The following is a 27,841-nucleotide window of genomic DNA, read 5'->3' on the forward strand; positions in this document are numbered from 1 at the left end:
GTATCATCAGCAAAAAGAACGGGAAAGGTGGTCGTAGAAACAGAAGCAAAATCACTAATATAAATAAATAATAATGGTCCCAAAATTGAACCTTGTGGTGCACCATACTCCACGGAATTCCTTTTAGATTCATGTTTTTTTAATACTGGGCTTTACCCAAATCTAAAAGCTTCTCGACTGGAGAGCAACAATGTATCGCCTCATTTGAAAGCTGAGACCTACAAAAGTGATGGAAACGTTTCGTCACGTCGCCACATTTTTGTCATATTTTTGTAATTTTATTAATGATTTTTTCTATCATTTTTTGTTGTGTTTTTCTCACGTTTTTGGTTGACCTTTCATCCCCTTTTTCTCGCTATTTTGATGCTTTTCTTTTTCGTTTTTAGATTTGGGTAAAGCTCGGTTGAGGCGGGACCGGTGGCCCTTCTGTGCTCTTCCAGAATGGACATATGGCCGCATATGTCCGCCCCTGTTTCTAGGAATTACTGTTGATGAAAAACTTTGTTGGAAGCCAAATACAAGCGGCAGCAGTCTGAACAGAGAAGCCCAGACTTCCCGATCCACCCACACCTCCTCCAGCTGTTCTGGGGGATCCTGAGGCGACACCAGGCCACAGAGACATGTCCCCCCCAGCGTGTCCTGGGTCTGGGCCTCCTCCCAATAAGACATGCCTGGAACGGGAGGCTCCGAAACAGATGCCCCAACGACCTCAGCTGTTCCTTTCAACGTGAAGGAGCAGCGACTCTACTCCGAGCTCCTCACCCGATCTCGAAGGGTGCGCCCAGCCACCCTGCGAAGGAAACTCATGTCGGCCGCCTCTTTCTGCGATTTTGTCCTTGAGGTGTCGTGACCATCAGTGAGGGTGGGAACGTCCTCATTGATTCGAAAGATGAAGCTTGTGGCCGGTGTTTTTCCTCATTTAACACCAGTGGGGTGGACATTTTTCAGAGCGTGGTGTCCTGCACTGGTCAGCTCCTTCATCCTCTTCCTCCTGCGCAGCTCCCTCCGCTCCACAACAGTCTTTCACCATGTTCTGGGAAGAGCTCAGCAGTTCAGTCTGTTTTATTCTCCAGCGAGCGTCCTAATAGCCAGAACAATAGTAAGGATAGGAGGCATGCGTGGCTTAGCTGTGAGTCTTCCCCGGATACCTCCTCCTTATTCCCATCCTTGCTTCCTGTAGCTCCTCTTGTAACGCCTCCTCAGTGCTGCAGGAGTGGGGGCTCTTGGTGCCTCGTCAGTGTTTCAGAAGAAGACATTTGTAGGTCTCAAATGTCTTTAGCCCATGAGCTGCTGAATCCACCGAACCACAAGAACACGTACAAAAGTATCCGGCACAAATGCAGTTTGCAGAAAAAACTAACAAACAAAAAAACACTCACCTTTACCAGGAGAGAGGGGGGTTGCTGCTTGTTTACATGTGTAAACTCAGAATGAATGTCTGTTTGCAGGGATTGAGGAAGTTTATTTACAAACTGGTATAAACTAGGGCTGCTCGATTATTGAAAAAATAATGATCACGATTATTTTTGTCATAATTGAAATCACGATTATTCAAACGATTATTTGTTCCCTATTAAAAAAAAAGGTCTTTATTTTATTTATATATTTATTAATTAAAAAAACGATGCTGAATATTTTCTGTTTTCTGAACAGTCTTAAAAGTACAAATGATTTAAAGTTTGCCTCGATTAAGGAGAGGCCTCTGTTTCACACCTGCCCCCTGCTGGCCGGCCCTCACACCTGCGCAAGCAAACTGAGCAGCGCTGTTTGTGCCTGTCAGGCAAAAGCACGAGCCATGGCACGTGAAATGCGAAGGGGAAAGAATCCCAGCGCCATGAAATATGCAAGTCTGCTTTTTTTAAAGGGGGGGAATCTTTTTTTTTTTTCCGATTTTGATAGTTTTGGAATCGTTTAGTGGAATAATCGAAATTGTAATCAAATTTCGATTAATTGCACTGCCCTAGTGTAAACTGTTGGATGTGAAGCTCATTCTGCTTTCTGATTGGACAATTGTCCTGAGACACAATCACTCTACAAACCCTTACTTTCAAATGTTTGTTTTGGACTCGTTTCAGTACATTTTGTTTTTATTTCAGGTCATTTTCTTTGCCAATGGGATTAGAAAATAGGTCTTAGTCTGAAATGTCGTCAAACAAGCAGATCAGGGAATAAAGTCAGCACAGCGTGTCCGAACAAGGCCATAAATGATTTTATTTCCATTCAAAAAAACAGAAATGAGTTGAAATCTGAACATAGACATCATTGGCACTTACACAACATCTGCATTTAAGGTGGCTGTAATATTTATCAGGGCAGCTCCAGCTCAGGCAACGTGGAAATTTAAGACCTTTTCAAAGCCAACACAGTGAAATATAATGCCATTATCGGGGTCAAAATAAATAAAAATGTCATTCTTATTTTACTGACAATATGGGGGGAAAAAATGCATGGAAATGAATCACTTTAAAAATCATTATAAGGACGAAATTAGTTGCTAGTGATAAAGGTTAGTATTAACAAAAAGGTATAAAAGAACAGTTTGAAGAATTTTAAAACTTTTGTGGAATTGGTAGGAGTGGAAGAATCAGGACAAAATGTGATAGTGGCAAAATTAGATAGTACCAAACTTAGATAGTACCAAAATTAGATAGTGGCAAAATTAGACAGTGGCAAAATTAGATAGTACCAAAATTAGATAGTGGCAAAATTAGACAGTGGCAAAATTAGATAGTGCCATCACCACCAGAACTAAACTGGCTCTAAAACATTACAGGGGAAGAAATATTTTAAAATATCCCGCCAGGTTAATCGGGTCTTGTCTTATTTGGAAGAGTCGAAGCCGTATTTTCTCCCACAAACAAATGTTAATAATAGTAAAAGTGAGCAAAACTCATTCACAGCTGCACAACACAACTGCACTCCCCCAAACAGCTGCTCCGTTTCCTACTTTTGATGAAATCTCACTCCGTGGTTGGCCAGACTTCTTTTTTCTGTGAAACCTTTCCCACAAACTGGACACTTGAAGGGTTTCTCCCCGGTGTGCGTCCTCATGTGCCGCCGGACATAAAAATTAGTTCTACAGACTCTCCCGCAAACCAAACACGTCTTGGTTTTGTGGAGCAAGACGTGTTTGTAGAAATTGTGCATCAGCAAAAACGTCTTCAGACACAAGGAGCACTGCATCTTTCCCGGCGACGCGTTCTCCTTCGCCTCCTTGTTCTCGGAGCCTCCGTGAGTCGCCTGGTGCCTCTGCAGAGCTGCCACATCTTCGTGCCGCTTCCCGCAGACGGAGCTGCTCAGAGTGCTCTTGTTTTTGTGAAGTAAGCGGTGTCTTTTGTATTTGCTCGCTGATAAGAACTCCATCTGGCACAACGAGCAGCACTGCCTTCCCGACACAGAGGGGCGGGTTTTGTGACACGCCACATGTCTCTTTAATATACTGTAGAAACTGAACTGCTTTGGACACGCGGGGCAATGCATCTTTCCCTTTACTTTGTGCGAGGACATGTGTTTCTTCAGCTGTAGTTGGGAAGGGAACTTTTTCAGGCACAGCTCGCACTTGTCCTTACTCGTGTGTCCGTTTCTCTCGCTCTTCTCTTTGTGTGTTTTCTTGTTCCTCGCCAGGTGGGATATTGAGCTGACCTCCAAGCGCACGGAGCAGCTCGCCTGGGCTTTAAAATCAGCTGGCATCGAGCTTTTGGCGTCTTTACGACTGGCAGACTCACCAGAAGTCCCGGCCGCCTCCGAGCCACAGGACAGACCTGCCCTTCTGTGGACGTTCATGTGCCTGACCATGTTGGACCTTTGCTTGATCATCCGGCCGCAGTATTTACAATCGAAAAGCCGCCCAGTGGAGTGATCCTGTTGGTGAAGTCTGAGAGCGGATTTTGAAATCATAGATTTGCCGCACACAGAACAATCGTATTCCTTCTTTACTCGTTGTAGATCTTTAGTCTTTCGAGAAACCTGCCGTCGCAAAGTCTTCCTTTGATTGTTGTTTTCACATTTCTCGTCTTCTTCCACCACGTTTACGTCCAGATCCTCCAAAGCACAGGTCTGAGAGTTCTCCTCCCAAGCCGCTTCCTCCTCGTCTCCGGAGTCGGTGAGGACAATCACTTCTATCAGTAAACTTTCCAGTCGGATCTCCGCGTCGCTTGCCGCCTCCGTGTCTGTTCCTTGTGTGATTCCGGTGGAGTCAGAGGAGTTTTCCGTGAGCTCCAAAGAGTTTGGGTCTTCTGCAGGTTTTGCATCTATGAAAACAAACAAACATTTTATTAATTTGCACACAGGAATTCTGGGCCGTCTGAAAGAAACATGCAGTAGCAGAAGTTCCACCTAAACCTTAGGAGGAGCTTGTACATCGGAGTGGAGGAGGGAGGATCTCAGGGAGCATAAGCTATGTGCCCCAGGTTGTGCCACCTTCTCAGCCTGCGAGCGGCGCATTGGCCTCTTGACACAGCGTTTGTAACTAGCTCTGTGCATAATAAATCCAATCCCAGCTCACAGGATGTCAGATTCTATGAAAATGTTGAGAGTCCGCTCTTTTGCACATTACCTTAACTAATATAAAACACGTTTATACTAAAGGATCTCCAGCATCAGGCTCTTTACGACGGCCTGTCCCGCTGATGGCAGATGCCTCACCTTCTGCTATACGTTTCTCCGAATCTATTGAGAGCTCAATTTATTTTTATTCTTTTCTACAGCCACTTTTTTCCACTGTAGTTGCGTCTTCGCCTCTGTAAATGTGAAACTCAAACTTACGACTCGGATAAAACCAAAGTTTTTCCACAGTACAAGCTCGGGTTATTCTTTACACTCTAAAGATATACCATATAGCACAACACTCACTCTGTTCCCCACGTAGACCTCAAGGTTAAAGAAAACAGAACTTATTAACGAACATTGGCCTCACTGTCTCCTCGTGAGGGAGAAAAGCCTACAGTCAGTCTCCCTAAGAGACTAAGCCAGAAGTGGATACGAACTAGAACTTGAAACTCGAGGACAGGTACTGCGTTTTGCGGATTTAAATAAAGAATTACAATGCAATAGAATACGCAGAGTTTACAACTGTATCTCGAGTTGCCAAAAGACTCTCGTTCATCGAAAAAAGTCTCCTTATATGTCACTCGTTCAGTCATGTTTAGCATGAAACACAAGTTCACTTGTCGTTTGCACAGATCATGTGAAGCGAGAGCTCTAACCGCCGCGCTACCGTGCCGCCCTAGCTACAAGCACTGTTAAAAGTGTGGTCCTGAGGACCTGGGGCAAATTGGCCCAATAGTGGGGACTTAATTAAAAGAGGTAAAAGGGGTATGTGCTTTTTAGCAGTGCTTGTAGAGGCGCCACACATGAGAGTCATGTTTTGGGCCAGAATCATGGCGAGAGAGCTGGTCAGCCCCTTTAGGCCCCTTTGGGCTCCCTGAAAGTGTGAAAATGACCTTTGAAAAATATGTAGAGTTTCTGACTGACCACTTTCCTCTGTGCTACAAAAAGAAGTGTTTTCTCTAACAAGATCATCTTCATGCAGGACAACGCACCATGTCCTGCTGTAAAGAATACCTCTGCATCACTGGCTGCTATGGGCATAAAAGGAGAGAAACTCATGATGTGGACCCCCTCCTCCCCTGACCTCAACACTAATGAGAACCTTTGGAGCCTCAACAAAAAAACCTTCTCTGAGGGTGGGAGGCAGTTTTCATCCAAACAGCAGCTCTGGGAGGCTATGCTGACATCCTGCAAACAAATCCAAGCAGAAACTCTCCAAAAACTGCAAAAATGGATTTAAGAATTTTGAAGCTGCTCAAAAAAGGGCTCCTATGTTAAGATATAACTTGACCTGTTAATATGTTTTTGATTGAAATAAGCTACAAATTCAACAAATGACCATTTTCAGTTAATTACCAGCTTTAAAATGTATTGAAACGATGAGTTGCATAATAACTTTGAACAGTAATTTTTTAGTTTTTTTACTATATTTATTTTGTAATAAAAAATGTTTTTTCAACCACATTTAAATGATCCTCTAACAGTTAAAGACTTGAAAATGATGCTGACTCTAATTTTAGTTGATCATTTAGACAATCTTAGAAAAATGTCATTTGCATAATAATTTGGAACGCAGTGTAGTCTGATCATAGGAGTATTAACGAGATGTGGCCTCAACATCTGCTCTGCTGCTCGACTTAGAAAGAAGAGAAGTCTCACCACATCTGCTCAGCACGATCATCGGCCTCATCTTCGCCATCCTCTTCATGATCCATCGCTGCAGCCTCTCATTTTGAGACAGATCTCCACACTTTGGTCCCTCTGTCTGCAGAACTTCATACTCAGGTTCCACTTTAACATCTGTCTGCAGACCTCTCCCTGAAGGTCTTTCATCAGCATCTGTCTGCAAACCTCCACAGTCAGGTTCCTCTATTGGTAAACCTTCATAATCAAATTCTACTTCGTCTGTCTGCAGACCTCCAGAGTCAGGTTCCTCTATTGGTAAACCTTCATACTCAAATTCTACTTCAACATCTGTCTGTAGATCTCCACCCTCAGGTCCCTCTGTCTGCAGATCTCCACCCTCAGGTCCCTCTGTCTGCAGATCTCTACAGTCAGGTTCCTCTATTGGTAAACCTTCATACTCAAATTCTACCTCAACATCTGTCTGTAGATCTCCACCCTCAGGTCCCTCTGTCTGCAGATCTCCACCCTCAGGTCCCTCTGTCTGCAGATCTCTACAGTCAGGTTCCTCTATTGGTAAACCTTCATACTCAAATTCTACTTCAACGTCTGTCTGCAGATCTCCACCCTCAGGTCCCTCTGTCTGCAGATCTCCACCCTCAGGTCCCTCTGTCTGCAGATCTCTACAGTCAGGTTCCTCTATTGGTAAACCTTCATACTCAAATTCTACCTCAACATCTGTCTGCAGATCTCCACATTCGGGATCCTCTGTCTGCAGATCTCCACCCTCAGGTCCCTCTGTCTGCAGACCTCCACAGTCACGTTCCTCTATTGGTAAACCTTCATACTCAAATTCTACCTCAACATCTGTCTGCAGATCTCCACACTCAGGTCCCTCTGTCTGCAGATCTCCACACTGGGGATCCTCTGTCTGCAGATCTCCACCCTCAGGTCCCTCTGTCTGCAGACCTCCACAGTCACGTTCCTCTATTGGTAAACCTTCATACTCAAATTCTACCTCAACATCTGTCTGCAGATCTCCACACTCAGGTCCCTCTGTCTGCAGATCTCCACACTGGGGATCCTCTGTAAGCAGATCTCCACACTCAGGCTCCTCTTTAACATCTGTCTGTAGATCTTCATACTGAGTTTCCTGAGTCTGCAGACCTCCACACTCAGGTCTGTCTTCAGCGTGTGGTGGCAGATCTCCACTCTCCGAGGCCTCCACCGTCAGCTCCTCCCGTGTCTCACCTCCACCCACAGGTCCCTAAAAACAGCAACCATGAACGTTACTCTCAGAAGTTCAAGGTACAGTTTCTTCAAGATTCTTGATCTTTTATGCCCTAAATTAATGAAAAAACAAAACTATGATACAAAACACAATCAACTGCAGGTGTGGATAAGGTTTCATCTGTGCTGTGACGCTGGAAAAGTGGAGTTTGTTTTTGCTGATGCTACAGTTTTCAGTTTGGCAGCATCTGTTCACAGCTCGTCCAGGAAAGACCACATGTTTCTCTTAAACAAAAGAAAATCGAATCGAAAATCGAGATCGATCAATATGGGGAAAATGATTGTGATTTTTTTTTCCCACAATCGCCCCGCCCTACTACTTCTGCAGTATTACAGTATTATCTGAATCCATATATTTCATACAAAATTTATTCTAACCAGGTTTAATTTTACACAGAGGTGAGAAAATAGTCTACGGTATTTGCATTATACTCAATATTATCGTTTATCGCAATATTTTCTGAGACGATATATATGTTTTTATATCGTGTATGTTTTTTTTGGTGGCAGGCCAAGGTGCTGGTACTCTAATTGTGGAGCACTCTGTACAGATCGTCCTTAAAAGTTTTGTAAGCCGCGATTAGAACAAAGGTGGACAAATGCTGCCTTCTGGTGGGAATCAGAGGTTTCAAGCTGTCCTAAAACAGAAAAGAAACCGCTAAATACAACTATGAATCAGAATAGGTTTTATTGCCATTGTTATGAACAAGTTCACAACTAGGAATTTTACTCTGCGTTTGCACACATGCGCCAAACGCACCAGGGCGGCCGTGCGATAGAATCATGTTAGGAATAAAACTTACCTGCATCGCATGAATGATCGTTTTTTTGAGGAACTATTTTCTAGCAGATTACTCCGCCGCCGCGTAGCTTATACAACCACGAAGCTGATGCTGCTCAAGTATAAGGTATTATAAATGCAAAATGGTTAAAATTATGTTATCGACACAGACATTTATATGGTTAGTCTGGTGTTATAAGTGATTTGCCTCAGGTGCTCTGTGGAGCGGGTCAGACTGTTTTAATTCAGGCTAGCTGATACCATAGAAATGCACTAGCCTTGCATTAGCCAAGCGCCACGAAACTCTCCAAACATAAGAACTGTGTAAATTACAAAAAATATATCTCCAGAAATCAGCAACACTCTAGAAACCAGGAAATGAGGCCCTATGTCAAAAATCCTGAAATATCCCTTTAAGGCAGGTCATGTATCGTGTTATCGTTGTAATTCCATCAAGTGCTCGCTGACTTTTCCAAAATGTTCTTTGAGTTTAACGGACAGCAGCGAGGTCTCCTTTTTTGCTGCCAGTTTGCGATAAATCAGGGCAACTCCTAAACTTGTAAGAAGGTAGCCTGCTATCATAAGCCCAAAAAGGAACATATCTTCGATGTCTTCCACAGAGAGCACTGCTAAGCACAACACTTTCCACTTATTCCAAGAGTCAAGGGCAAAACCCTAATAATAAGTTCCTCATTGACAAATGCAAAATCAAATAGAGTAGAAAATGAGCTGAACATGCAGAGGTGCTATGGAACAGACCTGAAGTGTAATGGTCCCGCAGAAACACTCAGTTTTGCCTCATTGGGTGTAAAGATGACGGTCCCAGTATAAAGAGACAGTGTTTGGGAAAGGCTGCATTGTTTTTGTGTGAATAAGAGGAGACGCTGTCTTACTCAGATGTAATGTCATAACTCTCCCAAATCCATTGGTTTGGCAATATTTGACATTTTGTGAGTATTCCAGTGTAATAAGCCCCTTATTTGTGAACACTACATCACTTTTTGCTGTAAATTGGTGAGGGACATGAGGACACTTTGTAGAAGTGAAGTCAATGAGGAACTTATTACATACAGATTATCATCATTACACCACATGGTGACACAAGAAAGCATTGTTTTGCCTTAATGTGGTGTAATGATGATAATCTGTATGTAATAAGTTCCTCATTGACAAATGCAAAATCAAATATTGTAGAAAATGAGTTGAGGACATTGTGGAGACGGTGTGGAACAGACCTGAAGTTTAATGGTGACACAAGAACGCATCTTTCTGCCTTAATGCGTTATAATGCTGACAGTCCTAGTATCAGAGTACTGAACAGGAAGCTCCTGTGATTGTCCAGGCATGGGGGATAGGGGGGATACAACCCTGGTTTCACTCCTCTGTCAGTGGGACTGAGTGGACTATACCTAGCCTTGTACTTTGGATGAATTAACGTTACTGTAAAATTAGACCCATAGGTAGGCTATTAGTGGAGATATTAGTCTATAATCTTATTGAAACTGCTCTTTTTAGAGTTAAAGCCCTGCTTGAGTCCAAAATGGCTTGATTAAATGTTTGTGCATCAGTCTCTTTAATTAAAGGGCATCACTCTCCAGGTGCTAAAATGACCCAGAATGCAGGAAACTGATTGTATTTGGCTCGAAGTTTCCTGGGGGGGTACCCCCTCAGACCCCCTATGTATTCTGTCACAGAGAAACATAACATTATTTTGGAATCTTAACCCCCCAATGTTGAGACGAAAGTTACGCCCTTGTGTCCAGGTAGCACGAACCAGTGAACAGCCTCTGGTCCAAAGTCCAGACCAGTATAAATCTATTTTAAAGATGTTTTTTTTTTTTATTGCTGTTTTTATTCTATTGTAAATGACACATTTCAGGTTAAACATTTTGTTCTTTCCTGCCAGGGCTGGACTGGCCATCGGGAGAACCGGGAGTTTTCCCGGTGGGCCGACATACCTTTGGGCCGGTTGGGCCAGTCAGATCGAGAGATAAGCCCCGTAATACTTTGCACCGGCCCACAATTAGCGCCAAAAGCGTTTGGAATTTCTATCATTACATAGATGCAATTACACAATTCCTCCTCTACAGGGACGTGACGCATTTTATTCCCTTCTGTTGGGGCTTGAGTTATGGTTCCCAGATAATCTCGCATATTGAGCAATGGGTCTCTGGAACATAACACTCATGCCCCTCACATTGCGAAGATAAGAGGAAATCGTTTATTGTAACCTCATAAACGCAACGCACATTTTAAGATTGTTAAGTAATTTTACAAAAGTTTTTAACAGGCAGCGATTGTCCTCGATTCGTAGTTCATACTGTTCTAGTTCAAGAGCTCATTGTTTTTCTCATCACGTCAACTATTGCTTTGAATATGACTGGTTTTGTTGTTGTTGTTGTTTTTTGAGGGCCAGTCTTGACCCTCAAGTCCTGGGCCGATTCTTTCTGCCAGTCCAGGCCTGTTTCCAGCTATGTCAAAGTCCAATCAACCCAAACCTAGTCCATCACCTTATGTCTTCAAGAATAAAAGGACGAGTGTAATATGATTCAAATGTAGAGGCTGCTGTTTGGACTTGTTGGAATGAACACACAAATTCCTGAGACGCCGGTGTCCAAAACAAGCGCACCCGCGGCTTTCGGCACGGCTGGAGGCGAGGCTGGCTCAACTGCGGTGCTTCGATTTGTTCCACTCTTTGTGAATAGTTGTAACGCGCACTGTGTTTCTGGAGTCCTAATGTGATGTAAACTGCAGATAAGCGTGGAGATGGTGCCAGGCCGTGCAGTGCCAGGCCGCGCTGTACCGACCTGACAGAGAGGGAGGGCTGAAACCTCGCGCTGTTGTTGCTCCTTCTCCGCTCGCATCGCGCGCACTCGCTCCTCCAGCTGCGCCACGGTGCTCTCGAACAGCGTCCACATTTCCTGCACAAAAGCTTCATGGCGCTCGGTCAGCAGGGCGCGCAGCCTCGCTCTGGGAGACTCTTCCTCCTCCTCCGCCGCCGCCGCCGCTGCAGCCGCTGTCCGGCTCATGTTTGCTGCGTCTGGACGGGCCGTTATGTTCCAGACTCACAAAAAGACACTTCCAGAAACGCCCACTTCCTGCGCGGAGCCTCTACGACTTGACCTTCCCACATGGAGACACAGCCAATCAGAGAGCGGTTTATTGTTCTTCGTTTATTAATGGATCCCCCACCCGAGTAAAGACTGTTATCCTTGGAGTCCATGAAAATGCTGCATTTCAAATATTACGACAGTTCATCATTACAAATACAAACGCATCAAATTAAAATCCCATTCCTGAGCGCCACAAGGACATGATGATACAATACTTCAACACACCTCAACTAAATTGTTTCTACATTATATCCCATGTATGTTTTTTTTTTTACCATTCATTTTTAACTACTTTTGAACACCAATGCTCATTCCACAGTACAGAACAGTTCGTCCTCGGCAGTGGAGGTGTAAAATGACACCGTGAAACTCCCACCTCTCCGGGACCTGTTTACCTCCAGGACCCGGAGGCGTGTGGGTCGGATCACAGCTGACCCTTCTCACCCTGGACACAAACTGTTCACCCCTCTCCCCTCAGGTCGGAGGATACGGTCTATCAAGACCCAAAGATCCGCCACTCGAACAGTTTTTTCACCTCCGCCATCAGACTCATGAACAAAACCCATGACTTAGGAGTTTATGTAAGTTTGTGTTGGAGCCAATGATGCAACAGCTCCAGAACAGAGTGAGGGGGGAGGGGCCAACCAGGGGTACGGAGGCCCCTGAGGGTGCTTGGAATGACCTCAGGTTGAGCAGAAAGTGAAACTGAGCAGTACTTTCAAACAAAGTAAGTTTTAATGATAATTTTTCAGAAAAGGTTTAATTTTCTAAACATATACTCTTCAAAATACTGAATAGTCTTTGTTTAGTTGCTCGCTTTGTCAACATATTGGCAGGATACTCGAGTTGGAACACAGACGTTTATATGGTTCGTCTGGCGTTATAAGTGATTTGCCTCAGGTGCACTGTGGAGCGGGTCAGACTGTTTTTAATGCAGGCTAGCTGATACCATAGAAATGCACTAGCCTTGCACTAGCCTAGCGCCACGAAACTCTTCAAATATAAGAACTGCATGAATTACAAAAAGAAAAATCACACTCTGGATAACTAGGAAATGAGGCCCTATGTCAAAAATCCTGAAACATCCCTTTAAGGTTAGTATAAACAAAAATGTATTGTAGAACAGTTTATTTTAAAACTTTAATGCGGAAATGGTAGGATAAAGACATTTTATTAAAGAGTGGAAAAATCAGGACAAAATGAGATCCTACCCTTAACCAGAACTAGGACCTGGTCTAAATCACTGTAAACCATCTTTAGCCCATCGTCTGGGTCTAAACCAGAACTAAACAGGCTCTAAAACATTATAGGGGAAACAATATTTAAAGATGTCCAGCCAGGTTAATCGCGCCTTGTCTTATTTGGAAGAGTAAAGAGTCGATGCCGTAATCTCTCCCAAAAGTCGAGAAAAAGATCATTTCAGGAACAAAACTCATTCATAACAATAGAACTGTTCTCCCCCACACAGCCGCTCGGTTTGCTCTGTCTTTGATGCAAATCTCACGACGTGGTCGGCCAGTGAAACGTTTTCCATGTCATTTATGCTCTATTTGAGCCTACGTTTACCAGAAAACGATTCATCGATTACTAAAATAGTTGTCGCCTATTTCATTAATCGATTAGTTGTCGATTAATCGATCAGATGTTTCAGCCCTAACATTAGTCAAAACGTCTTCATGGAGCCGTTCAGCTTTACGGGCGATGCGTTTTCCGACACCTTCGACTCCTTGTTCTCGGAGCCTCTGTGAGTCGCCCGGTGCCTCTGCAGACTTGCCACATCTTTGTGCCGTTTCCCGCGGACGGAGCAGCTGAAAGAGCTCCTGGTTTGGTGAAGTAAGCGGTGTCTTTTGTATTTGCTCACTGATAAGAACTCCATCTGGCACAACGAGCAGCACTGCCTTCGTGAGGGGCGAGTTTTGTGACACACCACATGTCTCTTTAATACACTGTAGTAACTGAACTTCTTTGGACACGCGGGGCAATGGATCTTTCCCTTTATTTTATGCGAGGACATGTGTTTCCTCAGCTTTTCTTTGGAAGAGAACTTTTTCAGGCACAGGTCGCACTTGTCCTTACTTGAGTGTCCATCTTTCTTCTTCTTCTGCACAGATTGTGAAGTCCCGGCCGCCTCCGAGCCACAGGACTGACCTGCCTTTCTGTGGATGTTCATGTGCCTGTACATGTTGGACCTGTGCTTGAACATCTGGCCGCAGTATTTACAATTGAAAAGCCGCTCAGAGGAGTGATCCTGTTGGTGAAGTCTGAGAGCGGATTTTGAAATCATAGATTTGCCGCACACAGAACCATCGTATTCCGTCTTTACTCTGCAACGTTGTAGATCTTTAGTCTTTCGAGAAACCTGCCGTTGCAAAGTCTTCCTTTGATTGATGTTTTCACGTTTCTTGTCACAAAGAAGATCTTCTTCCACCACGTTTACGTCCAGATCCTCCAAAGCACAGGTCTTAGTCTGAGAGTTCTCATCCCAAGCCGCTCCTTCCTCGTCTCCGGAGTCGGTGAGGACAATCACTTCTATCAGTAAATCCTCCAGTCGGTTCTCCTTGTCGCTTGCCGCCTCCGTGTCTGTTCCTTGTGTGATTCCGGTTGATTTTTCGAGGCATGTTTTGGGAGATCTTTTCCACCGTAGATGGTCCTCTTCTTCTTCAGAGTCAGAGGAGTTGTCCAGGAGTTCATCTTCAGAGTCAGAGGAGTTTTCCAGTTCATCTTCAGAGTCAGAGGAGTTTTCCGTGAGTTCATCTTCAGAGTCAGAGGAGTTTTCCATGAGCTCCGAAGAGTTCAGGTCTTCTGTAGATTTTGCATCTATGAAAACAAACAAACATTTTAAAAATGACCCTTCACGGACAAGCTTCAGTCGCTTGTGTTTGCTTGAGGACCTAAAGCGAACACAAGCAGGTGAAGCGACTTCGAGGGACTGAAACGTGTCCAAGCGAACAAATAAAAGCATGAAACGCATTTAGTCTGATCATACCAGCATTAACATGCCAGAGCCCGAGATGTGGCCTCAACATCTCAGGCTCTGCTGCTCGACTTGGAAAGAAGAGAAAATCTTACCACATCTCCTCAGCAGGATCATCGGCCTCATCCCCGTCATCTTCTTCATGATCCATCGCCGCAGCCTCTCCGTTTGAGAAAGATCTCCACACTCTGTCTCTAGACCTCCCCACAAAGGTCCCTCATCAGCATCTGTCTGCAGACCTCTCCCTGAAGATCCCACATCAGCATCTGTCTGCAGACCTCTCCCTGAAGGTCTCTCATCAGCATCTGTCTGCAGACCTCTCCCTGAAGCTCTCTCATCAGCATCTGTCTGCAGACTTCTCCCTGAAGCTCTCTCATCAGCATCTGTCTGCAGACCTCTCCCTGAAGCTCTCTCATCAGCATCTGTCTGCAGACCTCTCCCTGAAGCTCTCTCATCAGCATCTGTCTGCAGACTTCTCCCTGAAGCTCTCTCATCAGGGTCTGTCTGCAGACCTCTCCCTGAAGGTCCCTCATCAGGGTCTGTCTGCAGACCGCCACAGTCAGGTTCCTCTATTGGTGAACCTTCACACTCAAGTCCTACTTCAAAGTCTGTCTGCAAATCTCCACACGCGGGTTCCTCTGTTTGCAGAACTCCACACTCCATTTCCTCTATTGGAAAACCTCCAACGTCAGGTCCCTCTTCAGCCTCGGTCTGCAGATCTTCACACTCGGGTCTGTCTTCAGTTTGTGGTGGCAGATCTCCACACTCCGAGGCCTCCACCGTCAGCTCCTCCCGTGTCTCACCTCCACCCACAGGTCCCTAAAAACAGCAACCATCAACGTTACTCTCAAAAGTTCAAGATATAGTTGTTTCAAGAAGGCAATTAATGAACATTTCTTGATCTTTTATGCCATAAATGTATAATAAATACCAAAAGTAATATACGAAACACATTCTACTGCATGTTTTGATGACATTTGTAGTATTTTTCACTCTGTTTAACACAATTAATTTTGCCCAATTGGTGATTTGATTTTTTAAATGAATTAGTAAAAGGAGCTAAAAGTCAGAAAGAAACGTCTCATGTTTCACTCTTTCCCCCTCACTACTGTGACATGTTTAGTTTTGGCTCAAACTCGTTTCTAGCTCTCACAATGGCTCCTGCACATCAGTCTACTTCTACTTCAACAGCCAAGATGAGACGACAAAAGTATATTTACTCTACATTTACCCAGCTCTAAATTACAGTAGAACAGTGCCTGCGATGTTTGACCCCTCCCCCCGTTTGACACCCCCTCAGGTGGCCGGGGGGTCAACATTCCTAGATTTTGTTTTGTTTAGTCACTCATCTGTGACACCTCGCAAGAACCAATAGAATAGAATAGGATAGGATAGGATAGGATAGAAAACCTTTATTGTCTACCATGCACAATAATAGCAGAAATGTGCCTTTGCCTCGCTCACACATTCAATACATTTGCCCAAAGTAAATCATAAAATCAGTTCATTGCAGACGCAGCAGCAGCAGATTCACTTCATCAAAAGAAAAGGATCAGACTGACTGAACGACATTACTAGAGGTTACATCTTATTCAGCTCCTTGATGGCAAAGGGAACTTAAGAATTCCTGTACACATTTATCTTGGCACAAGGAAGTCTTTATGGAAAGAGCTCAAAGTAATGGGACAATCTGAAAGTAATGGGACAAAAGATCCTCGGTGACCTTATTGTAGACACGATGCCCTGCTTTACTGTGATACTCAGACAAATTGGTTTGTTGTTGGCCTGTGAGTGTGTTTAACAGCTCTGCCAAGTTTAGCTTTGTTTTAACAGTGAAATGACCAAACCAACAGACCATGTTAAATATCAGTGCGCTCTCAGTTAAACACTTATAATCCCTGTACAGATGTGGTCCCTGACTTCAGAGCCTCTCAGCTGCAGCAGGAAAAGCCTTTGCTGAGCTCTCTTGTAAACAGTCAGGTGTCTTTGTGAATATTTGCAAAGTAATGAAAAGTAGTGACCACTGACCGGGCCGCGCTGTACCGACCTGACAGAGAGGGAGGGCTGAAACCTCGCGCTGTTGTTGCTCTTTCTCCCCTCGTAACGCGCGCACTCGCTCCTCCAGCTGCGCCACGGTGCTCTCGAACAGCGTCCACATTTCCTGCACAAAAGCCTCGTGGCGCTCGGTCACCAGGGCGCGCAGCGTCGCTCTGGGAGACTCTTCCTCCTCCTCCGCCGCCGCCGCTGCTGCTGTTGTCCGGCTCATGTTTGCTGCGTCTGGAGAGAGCCAGGGCCGTTAAGAGGCAGGACTGACCCACCCACTTTCCAGCCATGGGGTCTGGAGTGGTTTGCAAACTGGACCGGTTTGGGGGGAAAGGGGAGGGGGGCTGTGATTGTGATTGGTCAGGCCAAGTTTCGAGGCTCTATCTTTGTGATGTTGAGGAGATGGGCCATTTGGGGCCTATTGTCTAAAAGTGCGAGGGCCTCGTCTGGAGCACAGGAAGAAACTGGTCTTTCTACCTGGTTTAGTCAGAGGCTCAGCAGGAGACCCAGTGCGGTTACCAGCTTAACTGACTAAACTTGTCACAACACTCTCCTAATGGTCAAATTTAGCAGATACAAAGATGTTCTGATGTAGGACGAAAGCTCTGTGATATCAGGCTGTGCTTGTTGCCACATGAACATGAAAGACCTTGGCCACTCCCATAACATTACATGTGAATGGTTTGAAATTATGTTTCTCTCATCCTTGATTTTGTGTGTGTGGAGGGTGGAGTACATCTTCATAGAGGAGAGAGGGGCTCCGCAGATCTTCTCCATTGCTCTCACGATGCGCTGGAGGCTCCTTCGGCAGGAGGTAGTGCTGGTGACGTGCCACAGTGATGGAGCTGGTCAGGATGTTCTCTATAGTCCCTCTGTAGAAGAACCACACAGTGATGGTCAGGATGCTCTCTATAGTCCCTCTGTAGAAGAACCACACAGTGATGGAGCTGGTCAGGATGCTCTCTATAGTCCTTCTGTAGAAGAACCACACAGTGATGGAGCTGGTCAGGATGCTCTCTATTGTCCCTCTGTAGAAGAACCACACAGTGATGGAGCTGGTCAGGATGCTCTCTATAGTCCTTCTGTAGAAGAACCACACAGTGATGGAGCCGGTCAGGATGCTCTCTATAGTCCTTCTGTAGAAGAACCACACAGTGATAGAGCTGGTCAGGATGCTCTCTATAGTCCCTCTGTAGAAGAACCACACAGTGATGGTCAGGATGCTCTCTATAGTCCCTCTGTAGAAGAACCACACAGTCATGGAGATGGTCAGGATCCCCTCTATTGTCCCTCTGTAGAAGTTGGACATAACAGAGGCTGGGACTCTGGCTCTTCTCAACTTGCGGAGAAAGTAGAGACGCTGATTACTCTTCATTCATACTCTGAGTCGCCCCAACTCGAGGATCCAGTGAAAATGTTGGCAAAATGAGCCACTAAACAAAGACTATGTGGATCTGTGGCTCGTGTCCAACCCAAACTTACCTAAACTCCTCCCATGCACTGGCTTCAGACAGCTATCAGACAGCTACAGTACATCCAGAACGCTGCTGCTCGAGTCCTGACAAGAACCAGGAAATATGACCATATTAGTCCAGTGCTCCGGTCTCTGCACTGGCTTCCTGTCACTCAGAAAATACACTTTAAAACAGCTCTGCTTGTTACAAGTCTTTTCATGGTTTAGCTCCTAAGTACATCTCTGACATGTTACAGCCGTATGAACCATCTCGGGCCCTGGGAACTTCAGGGAGGGGCCTCCTGGTGGTTCCCAGAGTCAATAATAAAAACGGTGAGGCTACGTTTCAGTTTCATGCAGCTAAAATCTGGAACAGTCTTCATGAGGATGTGAGACAGGCTTCAACTCTCACAATGTTCAAATCCAGGCTGAAAACAGTTCTTTTTACAGATGCATGTGACTGAAAGTATTTATCTGCACTCTCGCCTTTTACTGTAATTGATTAATTTTATGTTGATGTTTTTATTGATTCTATTTGTTTTCTTGTATTTATTTAACTGTGAAGCACTTTGAATTGCCTTGTGTATGAATTGTGCTCTACAAATAAACTTGCCTTGCCTGGCTTCTAAATCCATTATAACATACAAGATTAAAGTAGATAATCCATTTCAACTTTCCACCCGTACACTTCACACCCTGCCTGCTGACAAACACCTCCAGCTGCTAACCCCTGTTAGCGGCTGGAGGTGTAACCCCCCTGGATCTCCTCCTGCAGGGTTTACATGGTTGGGAAACACTGGGGGAGCTCAAAAACAAACAAACATTTATCAGTTCTCCTCCTGCACTAGCGTCGTTCGACATAGTAATGCCACAAATGTTTGGTCCGACAGTAAAATGAATGAAAACACGCCTTCATGTTAAAACACTTTTATGCAACAGATTCTTCTCTAAACACGTTTGACAATCATCATGAAAAAAAAAAATGGCATCACAAAGCTCTTTTACATCACAACTAATGTTTTTGTGACTCTTGAATAAAGCGAGATGACAGTTGTTAGAAATCTGTAAGGCACTGTTTCACATTATAAACAAACATTGTCTTCATGTTTCAGACAACACCTAAAAATATCATGTCTAAAAATGTCCTTGAACAGACACGACTGTCCGCTTTAAAAACAGGCTCATAAAGTTAAACAAGTACAAGGCACTTGAAGTAGAGACAGGATCTGATTCACCTTTAAGCTCATTTCGTGAGACAGAATTCATCAAATTCACACGTTTATCTGAGACACAAGTCGACACTGGTGACAAATGATTAGAAAAATCTTCCAAACATTACACAAATATTCATCAGTTTGACATTGAGGAAAGTATTTTTAAAAAGTGCAAAGTCATTAAAAGTTTGATGAAATAAAACAAGCCTTTTGTTTAAACCAAACAGATGTTAAACCAAGGCTGTTTCTCTGATTTGGGGCAAAGGTGTTCACAGGGACGAGTTTCACGTTTCACAGCTTTAGTGCCACTTTCACAGCTCACAAGCAACAACGATGTGTTAAAACGATACATCATGTTCTCACTAAACCCAACCAGACAATAAACCCAGTCATAAACGTCTTCCAATACATTAAGGTGAGACACTGCAGGTGGATAGAGAAACTTTCTACATTTCTGGATATCAATTTAAAACTTCTGCTGCAGATTAGACATAAAAATGAGGAAAAAATGTATTGCAAGTTTTCTGTCATTTTGTGCTTTCATATAAAAATGAGGCCATAATGCTAAAAAATGCCAAAATTTCCAATATTTTCAGCGCCGAAATCTGAATAATGGTTTAAATTGATAGATTTATTTTGCTGATATATTAGCTACAAATACATTTTCAGGATATCTTACAGGCAGAAGAATGTAAAATTTAATGCCTGTTATATTTTTATGCCACAAACGGAGATTTCATCCCTTAAAGGAGCTATACCTGATTGTACAAAGAAACGGGGTCAATCAAATTTCAAATTGCTATTTTCTGGTCCAATCTCATCTCAAACTTTCCTAATGCATTTACAACATCAACATTCATCACAGGGACTGAGTTTGAACCAGGTTTCACAACTTTCAGGAGGAAAACTGTCACTTCACTGTAAAAAAGGCCTACTATCCTGACATTTTAAAAGGCTTTAAAACCAGTATTTTTTGAATTTTTTGGCTTTTACCATATACTAAAGGACAAAACATCCTTTAAGTCTTACAAGCGTTTCATAAAACAGAAAACAGGGGGGGGCTTATACTGTAAATGCGCTTTTTATTTACATTTAAGGCCTTGATTTTGGCACAATTCATTTAATGGCCTTTAAAAGGGGCTAGATGCAAGTTTGCCATTTTATACTCACTACTGCCACCTCAGGTCATACGTGTACCTGCAGCTTCTATATTAAGCTTGTGCATGACGGCAATTTGGACCCGAAGTTAACAACATTTTGAGTGACAGTGCAGGATTTTAGAGGCAGTTGTGGTGAACAGGTCTGAGCTCATTCTATTAGGACATGGCTGGAACATGTAGGGGGAGGAAAATACATAATTTTAACATTTTAAAACTCCATATAGTCCCTTTAATGCCCCGTGGAAACACTGTTATTAGTTTGTTTGTTTTTTTATCTGTTTTTTGAAACTCAACACTCATTAAAGCAGATTAGCAGATATAAAAAAAATAATCTTCATGTTAAAAATCATGTTAAAGTTGAGGTCTTCCGTGGAGAAAATTGTCCTTGAAATGAAGATAAATCTACAGAAAAACATTGTGAAGATTAGTGTTTCTTCCAGGTGAAAGTTCTCCCCTTAACCTCTACCTGGAGGCCTCGTGTAATTTCATGTGTGCGTTGTGCGACTTCCTAAAGGTGAAATACTTCCCGCAGATCAAGCACCTGTAAGGTTTCTCCCCTGTGTGCATTCCCACGTGCTCCTGGAGGTAGGCCTTGTCTCGAAAGCTCTTTTGGCAGACCTCGCACTGAAACGGCTTGTCCGCCGCCTTCGCCTTCACCTTCATCTTCATCGTCGTCTTCTTCTCCTTCGCCGAGTGCGCCCTCTTCATGTGCCTCGTCAGCTCGGTCTGGAAGCGGAAGCGCCGGTCGCACTCCGGACACTGCAGATGCTGGTGCCGCCACTGCATCTGTATCTGCAGTTTCCTCGCGAGCGAAGGCTTCTTGCAGTGGATGGTTCGTATGTGCTTGCCCATGTTGGACGCGGTGGAGAACGTCTTGCCGCACTGGAGGCACTGCGGGCGGTTGCCCTGATGCCCTTCCTCGACATCATCCATCTCCTCCGCTGCCGTGTTTTCAAACTCTACCGCGTCTTCGTCGTCGGAAGGCACAGGAACCGTCCAGTTTTCACCATCCGAAGACCCAGGAACTGTTGAGTTTTCATCAGGGGAAGACCAAGGAACCGTCGAGTTTTTACCATCGGAAGACCCAGGAACCGTGGAGCTTCTACCATCAGAAGACCCAGGAACGGTGGAGCTTCTACCATCAGAAGACCAAGGAACCGTGGAGCTTCTACCATCAGAAGACCCAGGAACCATGGAGCTTCTACCATCAGAAGACCCAGGAACCATTGAGTTTTTACCATCGGAAGACCCAGGAACCGGCGAGCTCTCAGTCTCCTCATCGTGACTCGAAGAAAACTGTCCCTCCGTGGGCTCCTCGTCGCAGCCTGAAGGCCTGTTCCTCTTATGGATCTCCATGTGCCGGTCCAAACGGTACTTCAGCATGAACGAGAACCCGCACAGCGAGCACTCGTACGGCCTGCTGCTGCCGTGCGAGAGCTCGTGCATCCTGAGGACGGATTTGTAATTGAACGATTTCTGACAAAGTGAGCACTCAAACAACTTCTTCTGCCCTGTTTTCTGGGGTGAGCTTTCGTTGCTCGACCTGGCGCGGCTCGTTGGCTTCTCCACACGCTCGGATTCCGAATCGGACGAGTTCTCGGTTTGCGGATCTGACAGAACCACGACGCCGACGGGTTCGGGGTCCGGTTGAACCGCAGCGCTTTGAGGGTTCTCGCATGAGCCTCGTTCGTCCTCGGAGTCGGAGGAGTTTTCCGTCTGGCCCTCGGGCTCTGACGGGACGTCCGGGCTCACGGTGACTTCCTCCTCTTCGACTTTAGGCTGATTGTTTCGCTTCCACTCGTCTTCAGAGTCGGACGAGTTTTCCGTCAGTATTTCCACATCCAGCACTGGTTTGGTGTTGTCCTTCTTTGGGTTTGTTCGTTCTAAAAAACATAAAATAAGACCAGAGATTAGTTTAAAAATAGTTTAAATTAATAATAGACTTATTCAGTTTGACTATTAGAGGGAACAGCTCATTGTCTGGAGGCTCATTGTCTGGCTTTGAGGAATGAAATAGATTTTTTGGGATTAAAAGGAGCTGCAGTGGAAATAAACCTGCTGCCACATTATTTTTTAAGGACCATATTGTTTGAAGAGACAATACAATGGAACAAAAACATGACAAAAAAACTGACAAAAAGGTGAGAAAAATGCGACCAAAGACGCAACAAAAATGTGACAAAAATGTGACGACGCGGCAACATCTGTCATCACTGTATTTACCAATAATTAGGATTTCTTATATGGACTGGGGCATAAGGCATTTGAAATCTCTATTTTATTTTAGGAGGAAAAAAAGTTTATTAAAAGTTCTTTCTTAATAATGTTGTGCAATATAAATAGACGCATTAAAACGGTGAAACCCTGTCCTTTGAGTAAAGAGGCAATTGCAGGAAGAACACCTGCCATATAATCATTGAAAGCCGCAGAGAGGGCCAGGCTTCTCGGGTGAAGCCCAGGCCCACCTTAATGGACCCATTGGCACAGAATTGTAGGCCCCCCCCCCCCCCCCCTCAGGAGAAGCGGAAAGCTGCAGACCCGGAGCCGAGACAGAAATACCGTGAAGCGAATCCACCGTGATGGTGCCCCCTATGCTGGTGAAGACGGATACACGACGGTGTTAGGTCTTGGGAAGATTGATTTGATCAACTCAACGAACTTGAGTGGACTTTAACCGAGTTATTTCATTTTCTTATGAACCAATTTTGAAATCGTAGATGCTTAGTTGTGAATCAGTCAAATCAATAAAAACTCCCGATTACCTGCTACCCAAAAATGTAATAGCTGTAAAGTAAATGTATAATTTGTTCATAGCGATGTATTACGGGTCTTTTACTTTCTGTGGCAAATTAGTGCATATTTTAGTTTTAAAGAATCTTGGCCAGGACACTCTTGGGATTTTTGATCTCAACGAGTTTTATCCTGGATAAATAAAGGACAAAAAAAAAAAAGTTATGGCACCATTATTAATGGGACATAGTTTCATGTATGTCATTCCAGTTTTGACCGTAGTATTATTATCTTCATTATTAGCCCAGAATTACAACATCTGATTTTTACACATTATTGACATCGGTGCTGATCTTTTGTTTTAGTGAAGTTGACAGAAAGATGCTGCTGAATGTAGGAAACAGGGAAGACCCTGACAGTACAAATGTTATTTTTTACTTTGTTTTTGCATCTGCAAACTAACATTATTAACCCAATTTCTCTCCTTTCTTTACTGATTACAGCAATGGCCGTTACCACAATAAACATGTGATTTTGTTCCTACAAAATACAATGAAATACTGGAGTAAAACATACAGTTTTAATTTCATAAAATATCCCAAATAATAGTACATGTAGCCTAAACTAAGTTACATGTCAGCACTAAATTGCACAAAATAGTCACAACGATACAACTGTAAAACATGAGCTAAATACCGTTGTATATCTGTCTTCACCAGCAGAGGGCGCACTATCACGGTGGATTCGCTTATTATTGCCCCTCAGCGCAAACCCTAACCCTAACTCTAATCTAAGTTTTAAACTCAGGAATGACGTGTGGTTTGGGATAATAACCCTGATGTTTGAGTGACTGTTCTGTGTGCATCCTTTTGAATATATTGTGTTTATTTGTATAATGCTCATTGCGGTTATGTTTAGGTCCAAATTTTTCTATCGTTTTCATTTCGTTATTAAACAAGTGTAATATGTGGTGATTAATATCAAAATCATCAGAAGAAGGGATTGTTATGTCAAAACTCACCCTCACTTGTTTAAGAGCTGACTATAATGCTTCAGGTTTATGACATTAAGTTGAGCACTCAGATTGTTTACAAGAGGGCCTTCATACTTCACTGTAGTATCTTTTGTTTTTCTTTAGAGACACTGCTGTCTGTGCAGTGCCCGGGTTATCGCCATGTAACTAATGTTTATACTGATTGTATAAATATGTGCTGCTCGTGTCCTTGAGCAGAACACTCCTCACCTACTGTTGGTGATGAAGCTTTCTCCCTGTGCACAGGAAAACACATGACCACTTGATTGACACTCTTATTTGTAAGACTATTAATACATAGAGCAAGCAAAAAAATCTAAATATTACTCAGAAATTAAAGTGTAGTTTTACCATAATATATGTTACTTAAAATGAGTATTCTGTATTTCGTCATTCCCCAACATCGGTCGTTGAATTACCAGAATGTTATGGTGACGTCAAAGGTAACAGTATGTAATGTAACACCAACAATGATAAAGGCAGCTTTAGGAGGCTTACATTTTCTATTAAGGTGCAACTCTAAGATTGAAAAACTTCCCATTAAACTTTCTTTTCTTTCGCGTGGCGGTCGGGGACAGTGCCTCTGGATTGGCAGACCGGGGTGGTGGTCCCTCTCTTTAAAAAGGGGGATCGGAGGGTGTGTTCCAATTACAGAGGAATCACCCTCCTTAGCCTCCCCGGTAAGGTCTATTCCGGGGTGCTGGAGAGGAGGATCCGGCCGATAGTTGAACCTCGGATCCAGGAGGAACAATGCGGTTTTCGTCCTGGTCGTGGCACACTGGACCAACTCTATACCCTTCATCGGGTACTCGAGGGTTCGTGGGAGTTCGCCCAACCAGTCCACATGTGTTTTGTGGATCTGGAGAAAGCGTTCGACCGCGTCCCTCGTGGTGCCCTGTGGGGGGTGCTCCGGGAGTATGGGGTCCGGGGCCCTCTGCTAAGGGCTGTCCGTTCCCTGTATGACCGCAGCAGGAGCTTGGTTCGCATTGCCGGCAGTAAGTCAGACCTGTTCCCGGTGCGTGTTGGTCTCCGCCAGGGCTGCCCTTTGTCACCGGTTCTGTTCATTACTTTTATGGACAGAATTTCTCGGCGCAGCCAGGGGCTGGAGGGTGTCCGGTTTGGGAGCCTCAGAGTCTCATCTCTGCTGTTTGCAGATGATGTTGTTCTGATGGCTTCAACGAACCAGGACCTCCAGCACGCACTGGGGCGGTTTGCAGCCGAGTGTGTAGCGGCCGGGATGAGGATCAGCACCTCCAAATCCGAGGCCATGGTTCTCCACCGGAAAAAGGTGGCTTCCCCTCTTCAGGTCGGTGGGGAGTCCTTGCCTCAAGTGGAGGAGTTCAAGTATCTCGGGATCTTGTTCACGAGTGAGGGACGAAAGGAGCGTGAGATCGATAGACGGATCGGTGCGGCGTCAGCAGTGATGCGGTCGCTGTATCGGTCTGTCGTGGTGAAGAGGGAGCTGAGTCGGAGGGCAAAGCTCTCGATTTACCGATCGATCTACGTTCCCATCCTCACCTATGGTCATGAGATTTGGGTAATGACCGAAAGGACAAGATCGCGAATACAAGCGGCCGAAATGAGTTTCCTTCGCAGGGTGGCTGGGCGCACCCTCCGAGATCGGGTGAGGAGCTCAGTTACCCGGGAGGAGCTCGGAGTAGAGTCGCTGCTCCTTCACGTCGAAAGGAGCCAGCTGAGGTGGCTCGGGCATCTGTTTCGGATGCCTCCTGGTCGCCTCCCGCGGGAGGTGTTCCAGGCATGTCCTAGTGGGACAAGGCCTCGTGGAAGGCCCAGGACACGGTGGTGGGACTATGTCTCCGAGCTGGCCTGGTGTCGCCTCGGGGTCCCCCCAGAACAGCTGGAGGAGGTGTGTGTGGATCGGGAAGTCTGGGCATCTCTGCTGAGACTGCTGCCCCCGCGACCCGGCCCCGGATAAAGCGGAAGAAAATGGATGGATGGATGGATAAACTTTCTAATTTTCACAAACAGTTATTGTTATCTTGGTCTCTAGTTTATAAACACAATTTTTCACCTCACAAGTACAGTATATGGAATAATATGGATATAAGCTTCAAGCACAAATCACCTTTCTTACAAAAATGGGTTAACAATGGTTTAATTTATGTACACCAATTGTTTAACAAAAGCGGCATAACGTATTCTTACGAGGAATTTTTGCATGTGTATAACTTCCCAGTGTTACCAAAGGAATTTGCAATTGTTTTTTATGCTATTCCATCGGGTGTCAAAATGCTGACGTCAACATATGTTCACAATCCTACTGTAGATTCGTCCCAAGAGTTATATATTGGTAATTCTGGCCCCTTTTTAAATGTAAAAAAAAATAAGAAATGTATTACAGAGCTCATAATAAGAGATTCCATAAGAAAGCCAGCATCTGTATTTGTATGAGACAATTTATTTAATGATATTGAATGGAACTCTGTGTGGCTTTTACCTAGGGCTGCTCGATTATTGAAAAAATAATAATCACGATTATTTTTGTCATAATTGAAATCACGATTATTCAAACGATTATTTGTTGCCTTTAAAAAAATCCATCAAAAAAGTGACAAAAATCCAGCAAAAAAAGACAAAAATCCAGCAAAAAAGTGACAAAAATCCATCAAAAAATGACAAAAATCCAGCAAAAAATGACAAAAATTAAAAATTGGAAGAAAAAAAAAAAAAAAATTGATTTTTTTTTTCTTTTTTTAAAATAAAATAAAATCGATTTTTTGCAATTATGCTAATTTTGTAATCGTTTACTGTTGTAATCGAAATCGTAATCGAATTTCGATTAATTGCACAGCCCTACTTTTACCTAAAAAAAATTTTGTTACCAATAAGATTCGTGAAGTATGCATCAAGATTTTGCACAGATGCCATCCTGTTAACAGTGTAATATCCAAATATCGTTTAAATGTCGACCCTCTTTGCTCATTTTGTCATAGTATTGAAGAATCGATTAGCCATATTTTCTGGGTATCTAAGTATTTTGGAAAGACATCGATCTGTTTGTGAATAGAAAACTTACCATAGATTTACAACTCAACCTTAAAGATATTTTGTTTGGTATTTATCCAAAAAAAAATCTACCCCCAAATAAACTTTTTAGTATGAATTTAATATTAATAATGGCAAAGTATCATATCCATAGCTGTAAGTACCTTAACCAAAAACCAAAACTTGTTGTATTTGAATCACTAATGTCCTCTTATGTGACCTTGAATTATTGCACAAATGCCAAAGCCCTGAAGACCAAAGTTGTATGTGACGAATTTGCACTGTAAAACTATTTATTTTTATATTTCTATGTATTTTTGTTTACACTGGAAAATGAAGCCTTGCACACCTGAGCCTCGAGCCTTGTTTATGTTAATTTTGTATATTTTTCAATTAAAAAAAAAAAAAAAAAAAAAAAAAAACAACAATGAAGGCGAGTGAACAATAAAAAACTACCAACTACTCAAAGTAAACTTAAATAATAAACGAGGGAAGTCGCAAACCTCGCTTTTCACTCGGAGCCACGGACACAGTGGAAAGTGTGGACTGGGGGGGGGGCAAACGAGAGCAGAAGGCGGTGTGTGACGCTCTTATTGCCCTGATCTTTACTCAGGGTTCATGTAGCTTTGCTGTTTCCCCAGGATAGGGGCTACACTTACTTGCTTTACCCCGCGGAGCCTCTCTCCTCCTCTGGGTCGCCTTCAGGACGCACCGCTGTCTCTCGTTACGCGCTCGTAGCACGCGCACTTCTTCCTCCAGCTGCGCCACGGTGGCCTCGAACAGCGCCCACATTTCCTGCGCAAAGGCGGCGTGGCGCTCGGTCATGAGAGCGCGCAGCCTCGCTCCAGGAGTCTCCCGGCCGAGCTCGTGCAT

General features: G+C 44.0%; 1 protein-coding gene and 1 long non-coding RNA gene across 5 annotated transcripts; both read right to left on the reverse strand.

The window, feature by feature from the left end:
- Positions 1–4,192: 4,192 nt before the first annotated feature.
- LOC306972717 lies at positions 4,193–14,989 on the reverse strand. 4 transcript variants are annotated; one of them, XR_013793533.1, is made up of 4 exons: positions 14,530–14,989; positions 6,347–6,399; positions 6,208–6,307; positions 4,193–4,250 (listed from the first exon to the last, which is right to left on the reverse strand). It is a non-coding gene; the product is annotated as an uncharacterized lncRNA (long non-coding RNA). The 4 variants fall into 4 exon arrangements; XR_013793534.1 differs by lacking the exons at positions 4,193–4,250; positions 6,208–6,307 and adding an exon at positions 6,982–7,239 and having other exon boundaries at positions 6,332–6,399; positions 14,569–14,989; XR_013793535.1 differs by lacking the exons at positions 4,193–4,250; positions 6,208–6,307 and adding an exon at positions 7,012–7,140 and having other exon boundaries at positions 6,332–6,429.
- A 5,663-nt stretch (positions 14,990–20,652) lies between these two features.
- LOC306972993 (uncharacterized protein) lies at positions 20,653–27,841 on the reverse strand (the record flags this gene model as incomplete). The annotated part of the gene is made up of 2 exons (XM_079569771.1): positions 20,653–22,082; positions 27,628–27,841. 2 exons carry the CDS (start codon positions 27,839–27,841, stop codon positions 20,662–20,664), a joined length of 1,635 nt encoding a protein of 544 aa, XP_079425897.1. The 3' UTR covers positions 20,653–20,661.

This window comes from Gobius niger (genome assembly GCF_951799975.1).
Source record: "Gobius niger genome assembly, chromosome: 13".
Lineage (NCBI taxonomy): Eukaryota > Metazoa > Chordata > Actinopteri > Gobiiformes > Gobiidae > Gobius > Gobius niger.